The sequence below is a fragment of the Mobula birostris genome, chromosome 21, assembly GCF_030028105.1.
Source record: "Mobula birostris isolate sMobBir1 chromosome 21, sMobBir1.hap1, whole genome shotgun sequence".
Classification (NCBI taxonomy): domain Eukaryota; kingdom Metazoa; phylum Chordata; class Chondrichthyes; order Myliobatiformes; family Myliobatidae; genus Mobula; species Mobula birostris.
The window spans coordinates 19,123,740-19,132,910 of NC_092390.1; the positions used below are offsets into that span (position 1 = coordinate 19,123,740).

General features: G+C 43.4%; 1 protein-coding gene across 1 annotated transcript in view; it reads left to right on the plus strand.

The window, feature by feature from the left end:
* Positions 1-2,344, plus strand: part of rrp12 (ribosomal RNA processing 12 homolog) — a 72,693-nt gene extending 70,349 nt beyond the window's left edge. Inside the window, 2 exon segments of the mRNA XM_072239101.1 lie at positions 95-177; positions 1,465-2,344. Of these exon segments, the coding sequence (XP_072095202.1) occupies positions 95-177; positions 1,465-1,552 (171 nt within the window). The 3' untranslated portion in view covers positions 1,553-2,344.
* Positions 2,345-9,171: the final 6,827 nt, after the last annotated feature.

Consider the following 9,171-nt stretch of genomic DNA (forward strand, 5'->3'; position numbering starts at 1 on the left):
CTTTGCTCTTGGTTATATTCAATCATTCAATGTTCTATCTCTCCTCTTTGTAATAATTTATATTCGTTTTAATGCTTTTCCTTCTACTTTTCAGAAAGGACGAGGGGACATGAAAAAGAAAGGAAAACATGATCCCTTTGCTTATGTTCCACTGAACAAGGCACAGCTAAACAGGAGGTGAGAATAGGGCACTGCTGGTAAATGGCTGTGTGAAACTGGGTGCTGTGCTCTCGGGGCAAATGTGATGCACACTGGAACCACACTGTGTCCCAAGACTCTCTTAGTCCAGGAAAAAGCATGATAAAATGCAGAATGAAGTTAAAATTGCAGAAAAACTGCAGAGCAGACATGTAACAGCGCCAGAGTAGGAATGGTTAGCACAATGCTTTACAGTACCAGTGACCCGTGTTCAATTATCACCGCTGCTTGTAAGGATTTTCTGCGTTCTCCCCATAAACACGTGGGTTTCCTCCACGTGCTGTGGTTTCCTCCCACAGTCCAAATACGTACTGGTTGGTAGGTTAATCGGTCATTGTAAATTCATCTGTGATTAGGCTAGGGTTAAATAGCTGGGTTGCTGGATGGCGTGGCTCATTGGGCCACTCTAGAGGAAGAAGAAGAAAGCCCTTAGCTCCGAGTAGAGTCATCGGGACGCTGTCATGACGGCGTTTTTTTAGCGGGCTTTCTTATTTTTACGAGGCTGAGTTGCTAGCTTGACGCTCAATCCAGCACGGATGGAAAGCGTACAAGAGAGCCGGCTGGATTCGAACTCAGGAACCTTTGCTCCGAAGTCTGGGGCTGATGCCACATTCCACGTTAGGTGAACAAAAATAAAAGATAATAAGATGCAAGCTCACAACAATGTAGCTTGTGAGGTCAAGGATCCATCTTATCAGAGGACTGGCCATTCAGTAGTTTTATAACAACAGGTAGATGGTGTCCTTGAGCATGGTGATTGGCGCTGTATCTTCTGCCTGATTTGGGGGGTGGGGGTGGGATGCTAAGAAAGGAAAATGTCTGGGGTGGGAGAGGTCCTTGATTATGCTGGCTGCTTTCCCAAGACGGCAAGTAATGTAGATAGACCACACTATAGGTGTGCACATGTACTGGGACAATGCTGTACCATTGTTTGTGTATTCTGGGAGGGGGGCTGTGCTCAAAGGTACATGTGTGATGTTTCCAGTATGAGTGCCAACTTGACCTTGCTCACTAAGTTTGTCGTTTATATCGAAGGAGCCAGTTCAGTCTGTGCCAGCCAAGACAATCCCAACCATCCACATTTCCACCTGAACACATTTCACAAACCACATCATCAATTCCCATCTCATTCACCCATGGGTAGTTTGTAGTAGCCGATTAACAATGCAAATTATTACAGAATCTGGGTCTGACACTTGCTCAATACACACTTGTTTTTGCTGCTAGGTTTGAACATGTTCCAATAAACGTTTGCTGTCTCTTCAGGAATAAAGCCAAGGTGAGCGGACAGTTCAGGGGCCTGGTTAAAACCAAAGTTACCGGTCGCAAACTGCACAGGAAGAAAACAAAGTGATTGTCTGAAGAGCAGTAGATATTTAGGACGGTGACTGACTTGCTGCTAATCTGTGTCTTCGTCATGGGCTCAGATTTGTAAAAACCTAATTCTATTTTCCAATTGGATGGAGTAGAATTAAATATTATCAGAAAAGTATTTGTTGAATTATTTTTCAAGAAGCAGCATTTGGCATCCTGGCAACTGTGTTTGACAGATGAAGATTCCCAGGATGATCATTGGCCTGATCCTGGTCGTCACGACTCCTCAACAGTTCACTGATCTATACCGGCTATATTCTCTTGCAACAGTCATATAAAGTGAGATCAAGCAACCAGAACCATTTCTAAGTCTCATCTGAAAATGAAAATCTGTAGATGCTGGAAATCTGAAATAAAAACAAAAAATGCTACAATACTGAGCAAGGCAGGCATCTGTGGAAAGAGTAATTCAGTCTTTCAGCAGAGTTGCTACTTAGTTCTGATGACAGTTCCATATCTGAAACATTTGCTGTTTAATTTTCCATGTTGAATGTTTCCAGGATTCATTCTCTGTCTGTCTCTCTTTGATTCGGACTTTCTTCCCCCGGCCCCTTTCTGACTACAACTCGTTCTCCTCTCCCTCTCCCCCCCTCAGCAATGCATTATCTGTTCATTCTACATCTTTTTAGTTGTTACCTAATGCACAGGATTCCACTTCAAGATTCAATTTTTTAATGTTATTTCCTGTACACGGTGTCAAGGAGAACAAAATAATTGTTACTTTAGATTTGATGCAGCACCAAAGATCTTGAAAATATAAATATTTTATAAATAAATATATTTTAATTAAAATATAAATAAAATAACAATAAATATATGTAAGATAGCTTACTGTATATACATTGATTTCATGTCCATAAAGTGACACCAGACTGTATATAAGGCGATTGACAGGAAATAATAAAGTAGTGGTGGAGTTAGTGGGTACAGTGTTGATCAGCCTTACTGCTTGGGGAAAGTTACTGTTTTTGTGTCTGGTGGTCCTGGTGTGGATGTAGCCTCTCTTGATGGAAGTGGGACAGTGAATGAGATGTGTGATATCCTTCACAATGTTATTGGCCCTTTTCTAGCACCTTTCTGAATATTTATCCTTGATGGCAGTAATAGTCATAGTCATACTTTATTGATCCCAGGGGAAATTGGTTTTCGTTACAGTTGCACCGTAAATAATTAAATAGTAATAAAACCATAAATAATTAAATAGTAATATGTAAATTATGCCAGAAAGTTAAGTCCAGGACCATCCTATTGGCTCAGGGTGTCTGACCCTCCAGGGGAGGAGTGAAGTTTGATAGCCACAGGCAGGAATGACTTCCTATGACGCTCTGTGTTGCATCTCGGTGGAATGAGTCTCTGGCTGAATGTACTCCTGTGCCCAACCAGTCCATTATGTAGTGGATGGGAGACGTTGTCCAAGATGGCATGCAACTTGGACAGCATCCTCTTTTCAGACACCACCGTCAGAGAGTCCAGTTCCATCCCCACAACATCACTGGCCTTACAAATGAGTTTGTTGATTCTGTTGGTGTCTGCTACCCTCAGCCTGCTGCCCCAGCATACAACAGCAAACATAATCGCACTGGCTACCACAGACTCGTAGAACATCCTCAGCGTCGTCCGACAGATGTTAAAGGACCTCAGTCTCCTCAGGAAATAGAGACGGCTCTGACCCTTCTTGTAGACAGACTCAGTGTTCTTTGACCAGTCCAGTTTATTGTCAATTCGTAACCCCAGGTATTTGTAATCCTCCACCATGTCCACACTGACCCCCTGGATGGAAACGGGGGTCACCGGTGCCCTTAGCTGTCCTCAGGTCTACCACCAGCTCCTTAGTCTTTTTCACATTAAGCTGCAGATAATTCTGCTCACACCATGTGACAAAGTTTCCTACCATAGCCCTGTACTCAGCTTCATCTCCCTTGCTGGTGCATTGGGTAGTTGGACTGCCTGTTGTAGACCCTTCCTGTCCACCAAAGTGAAGTTTCTGCACCAATAGCATGATGTTCTCTACTGGGCATCTGTAGAATGTCATAAGTATGGATATCTTTCTTACCCTAACCCCAGTCTGCCAACACCAGCTTCACAAACAGCCATTGCTCATTGGTGCATGACTGCCTGTGAGCTGTCTCAGTGGTTCACTCCATACCAGACCAAGCAGAGATGAAGTGAAAAATTTCATTGCTCTGGTAGAATGGTGGGGGGGGGAGGCGGGAGGAGTGCTGAGCTTTGCAGTAAGAAGGGAGGCGATTCTCTGCATATACATAATGCTAAAATGACCCCTTCTACCATTGTTTCCACCAAAGTTATTGTTTCTGGGAAGGCATTCTAGATACTAGCGTAAAGCAGCTGGAATTGTACAAAATGCTCGTTACAAGTTTACTCTGTTTTCAATTGTGACCCTGTAGACTTGATGTTTGTTTTTGTGTAATCCTAATGGCACTAACTTCTACTTCAGTGATTGTGTGTGTGTTTTCAGATATCTTCCACTCCACAGGTTGGCAATTATGCAATGCAGGCTGAGTTAACCACTGATGCTTCTCACATTTGAAGTTAACCACCCTGAACTGTAGATTTGTCCACAGAGAGAAGCAGGGCTACAGCAAATTAGGAGAAGGTAGGATGTGCAGAGGGAGTAAGGTGTGATTGAATTCACTGAAGTGAGAAGATAGAAATAGAAAGAGAAGGGAAATTTAATCCAGGGAGCAGTGAGATGGACAAATCAGGAAGAGGAACTTGCTAAAGAACAAAGGAATCGTAATTCTCAAGTATCGGAGACACAAGATTGAAGATGTTGGAATCTAAAGCAATAGAAGTACGTTGCTGGAGGAACTCAGCAGTTGTCATAATGGGCAGTTAAGGTTTTGGAGACACTTCATATTGCAAATGCTATGTGACCCACTGTTCTCTAGCAGTTAGATTTCTTTGTAGATATCTGAATGTATCAACTAGACATAGTGGTTAATTACACGTGGGTAATGACCTGCCTATGAGATGGCTCTTCAGAGCAGCTTGTGGTTGAGCCCACTAGGGGAAAGACAAATCTGGATTGGGTGTTGTGTAATGAACCAGATTTGATTGGGGAGCTTAAGGTATAGGAACCCACAGGAGTCAGTGATCATAATATGACAGGATTCACCCTGCAGTTTGAGAGGGAGAAGATAAAGTGCATTGAAGGGAATTAGAAAAGCTTAAGGGGAGCTCGCCAAAGTTGATTGAAAAGGGAAATTAGCATGTTAGAACAGCAATGGCTGCAGTTTCTGAGAGCAATTCAGAAGCAGCATAATAAAGGGAGGATGACAAGGGAAGTCAAAAGATGGCATAAAAGCAAAAGAGAGGGTATATAATATAGAAAAGTTGTATCTTGCTCACATTATCTCTGCCTGAATCATACTCATGCACTTTGGTAGAATAAATGGAAATGTTGACTGTTTTCTAGAGAGAAAATACAAAAATCTGAGGCGCAAAGGGATTTGGAGTCTTTGTGCAGGATCCTCTAAAGGTTAATTTTCAGGTTGAGTCTGTGATAAGGAAGGCAAATACGATGTTAGCATTCATTTCAAGAGGGCTAGAATATAAAAGCAAGGATGTAATGCTGAGTCTTTATAAAGCACTGATGAGGCCTCATTTGGACTATAGTGAGCAGTTTTGGGCCCCTTAGAAAGAACGTACTGAAACTGGAGAGGGTTAAAAGGAGGTACACAAAAATGATTCCAGGATAAAACTTTCAAATCCCTTACTCACTCTTCCTTCAGTTAGTCCTGACGAAGGGTCTCAGCCTGAAACGTCGACTGCACCTCTTCCTACAGATGCTGCCTGGCCTGCTGCGTTCACCAGCAACTTTGATGTGTGTTGCTTGAATTTCCAGCATCTGCAGAATTCCTGTTGTTTCCAGGATAAAACAGCTTGTCATGTGAAGAGTGGTTCACTGAATTCACTGGAATTCAGAAGGATCTTAATTGAAAGATTTTAAATGGTGAAAGGCCTTGATAAAGTGGGTGTGGAGAGGTGTTACCTATGGTGGGAGTGTCTAAGACCAGAGGACACAGTCTCAGCATAGAGGGGGTATCCTTTTAGAACTGAAAATGTGGAGGAATCTGGAATTTGTTGCCACAGGCATTTCTGGAGGCCAAGTCTTGTGTATTTAGGGCAGAGGTTGACAGATTGTTGATTCGTCAGGGCATGAAGGGATATGGGGAGTTTGGGGCTGAAAGGTAAAATGGATCAGCCATGATGAAATGGTGGAGCAGACTGGATAGCTCAAATGACCTAATTTTTTTCCTATGTCTTAAGCTCTTGCACGCTAGTAATGATCGTTTCACCCATGAAAATGATAATGAAATAAACCTTAACTGATGAGTGGGGAGACTTCAAATGCCTGCCATGAGGAAGTATATGCGTTACCTTTTGAAAGTTGTACAGCTTTTAATCTCAAAATCAAGTTACAACTTTATATGAGTTTCCTGAGGTTCCTGCAGAGAAAAGCAATGAAACTTCGAGATTTTAGTTGCTCTTTAGCACATAATTCTACCCACTGGACATTGGTTATCAGATTTATGAGAATTCAAGTAACAACCATTCAAATCCCATGTGGCAGGTCTGCCCGTTCAAGTTGTTTTCATGAGCAAAGCTGGTTGATCTAAGATAGTGTAACAAAATTAGCCAAACTGGATTTACACAGAACAGTATAAATATAGGAGAACACCATTTAATGCACAATGTCTGTGCTGAACCTAGGATCATATTAAATCTCTTCTGGTTGTATGTGATCCATATCCTTCTATTTCCTGCATATTTATGCATCTTTTCAAGAGCCACAATGACAAACGGATGATGTGGCAACCTGCCAGACCAGGGAAGTCACAAAACGATGGCATATCATAGAGCAAAACATAGTGTGGAATTGAGAATTGGGAAGCTTTTAAAACCCAGCAGAAGGCAACTAAAAAGCCATTAAGGAGAAAAAGGATGAAATATGAAGTGAAGCTAGCCCAATAATATGAGAATACCAAGTTTTTTTTCCTGGTATATAAAGAACAAAAGAGGTGAGAGTGGATATTGGATCACTGGAGAGAGAGTAATTAGTGACAAAGAAATGGCCAAATTTAAATGAGAAAATCGGCAGATGGTGGAAATCAAAGCAACACCCACAAAATGCCAGAGTAACTCAGCAGGCCAGACAGATCTATGGAAAAGAGTACTGTTGGTGTTTTGGGCAGAGACCCTTCATCAGGACTGGAAAGGAAGATAAAAAGTTGGAGAAGGAGAGGAAGACCCGCAGGGTGATGGGGGAATCTAGGGGAAGAGGGGTGAAGTAAAGAGCTGGGAAGTTGATTTGGTGAAGAGCTGGAGAAGGGGGAAGCCAACAGGAGAGGACAGAAGGCCTTGGAAGAAAGAAAAGGAGGAGCACCAGAAGGAGATGATGGACAGGTGAGATATGGGGAGAGAGAAATGGGAATGGGGTAATGTGAAGGAGAGGAGGTGAGGGGCAAGTTCAAGAAATTGATGTTCATGCTATCAGGTTGAAGGCTACCCTGACAGTGTTGTTCCTTCAACCTGAATGTAGCCTCGTCACAACAATAGAGGAGACCATGGACTGACATGGAGGAATGGGAATGTGAAGTGGAATTAAAATGGATGGCAACTGGGAGATCCCACTTCTTCTGGTGGATGGAGCGTAGGTGCTCGATGAAGCAATCTCCCAATCTATGTCGGGTCTCACTGACACACAGGAGACCACACCGGCAGCACTGGATAGAGTAGATGACCCCAACAGATTCATAGGTGAAGTGTCGCCTCACCTGGAAGCACTGTTTGGGGTCCTGAATGGTAGTAAGGTGTAGTACTTGTTCCGCATGCGAGGATAAGTGCCAGGAGGGAGATCATTGTGGAGAGATGAATGGACAAGGGAGTCACATAGGGAGCGATCCCTGCAGAAAGCAGAAAGGGTTGGGGGAAGAAAGATGAGCTTGGTGGTGGAATCCCGCTGGTAATGGCAGAGTTAGGGAGATTTGTGTGCTAGACACGGAGCCTGGTGGGGTGGTAAATGAGGAAAAGAAGCCTATCCCTGGTGAGGTGGCAGGAGGATGCAGTTAAGGGCAGTGTTGATGGTGGAGGAAGGTAAGCCCCTTTCTTTGAAGAAGAACATCTCCTTAGAGAATGAAAGGCCTCATCCTGACAGCAGATGCGGGGGGGGATGGAGGAATTGAGAGAAAGCAGCGGCGTTTTTACAAATAAAGGCTGATGTATGCTTCTGCGAAGGCTCTACGCCATAGCCTACGCAAGTGGCCTATGCTGTTCTGAGCGTTTATACTTGTGTGTTGATGTGTCTGCATCTCTCTGCAATTCACCGCCAAAGCACTAGTTGGCGTTGGGGGTTCTATGCCACTGTGTTGAGTTTCTTTGTGCACTTCAAACAATGGCGACTGAAACTGAGCGCATCATGTTGGAATTGGAGCTAATAAATGTTGAACAAGAGTTACTTTTATTGAAATTACTGCAACGTAGAAAAGAGAAGGCGTCAGAGGAGATGGTGTGTATGACCATTGAAGGGATTGAGGCAGAAGGAGGGTGAATTGTCTGTGTTTGTCTGGCCACTGAGAGACATGGATGAGGAAATGTCGGCAGGTAGATTTGATGATTTGGTTCATCGTCTTCAACCATTTATTTCGCATCAGTGTATGCACGGTATGCCTATAGACATTACTCTGAGATTGGCAATCACTATTCGAGTTTTTGCTTCAGGTGGAAGTCAACAGGCTGTAGCAGCTCGCTACAAACTGGTGTCAAGTACAGTGTCCTCCATAATTTCGGAGGTCTGTAAAGCTTTTTGGAAAGCATTGCAGCCAGAGTTCCTTCCCTGTAGCTGATTATTGGCGACTATGGAACTTTCTGAACTGTGTCGGCAGCATAGATGGAAAATACGTGAACATCAAGGCACCGCTGCACGCTGGGAGTGACTACTACAACTACAAGGGCGCACACTCCATTGTCCTGATGGCTACCTGTGATACCAGATATCGGTTTACCATGGTGGATGTAGGGGGATACGGACCGGAAAATGACGGGGGCATCTTGAAGGAGAGCAGATTTGGTTCTATGCTGCTTGAACACAAACTGAACCTGCCCACACCAGCCAATCTTCCTGGAACAGGAGTCAAAATCCCGCATGTAATCGTTGGTGATGCTGCATTCCCCCTACACAGCAATCCCATGTGTCTCTTTCCAGGTATGTCACAGACATTAAATTCAATGAAAATTAATTTCATGTAATAGTGCTTGCTTTGTGTGATTTTACATATATATTCCCCTAAATGTTTGTACTGATCTCAGCTACATTGGCACATAATGATTTCCTATTCATTTATACTCTGTTTTAAGTTTTGCTAAATAGGGATGAACATGACCATGGAAAAGCAGATGTATGACTACTGTCACTCCAGAGCCAGGAGGGTGATTAAGAACACATTTGGCATTTTGGTGGCAAGGTGGGGAGTCCTCGGTCGACCACTAGAATTTCTGCCCGACAAAGCAGTGAACATTGTCAAAACTTGTATCGCTCTACACAACCTCCTGGCCTACACTGATGAAGTCAACACGCCT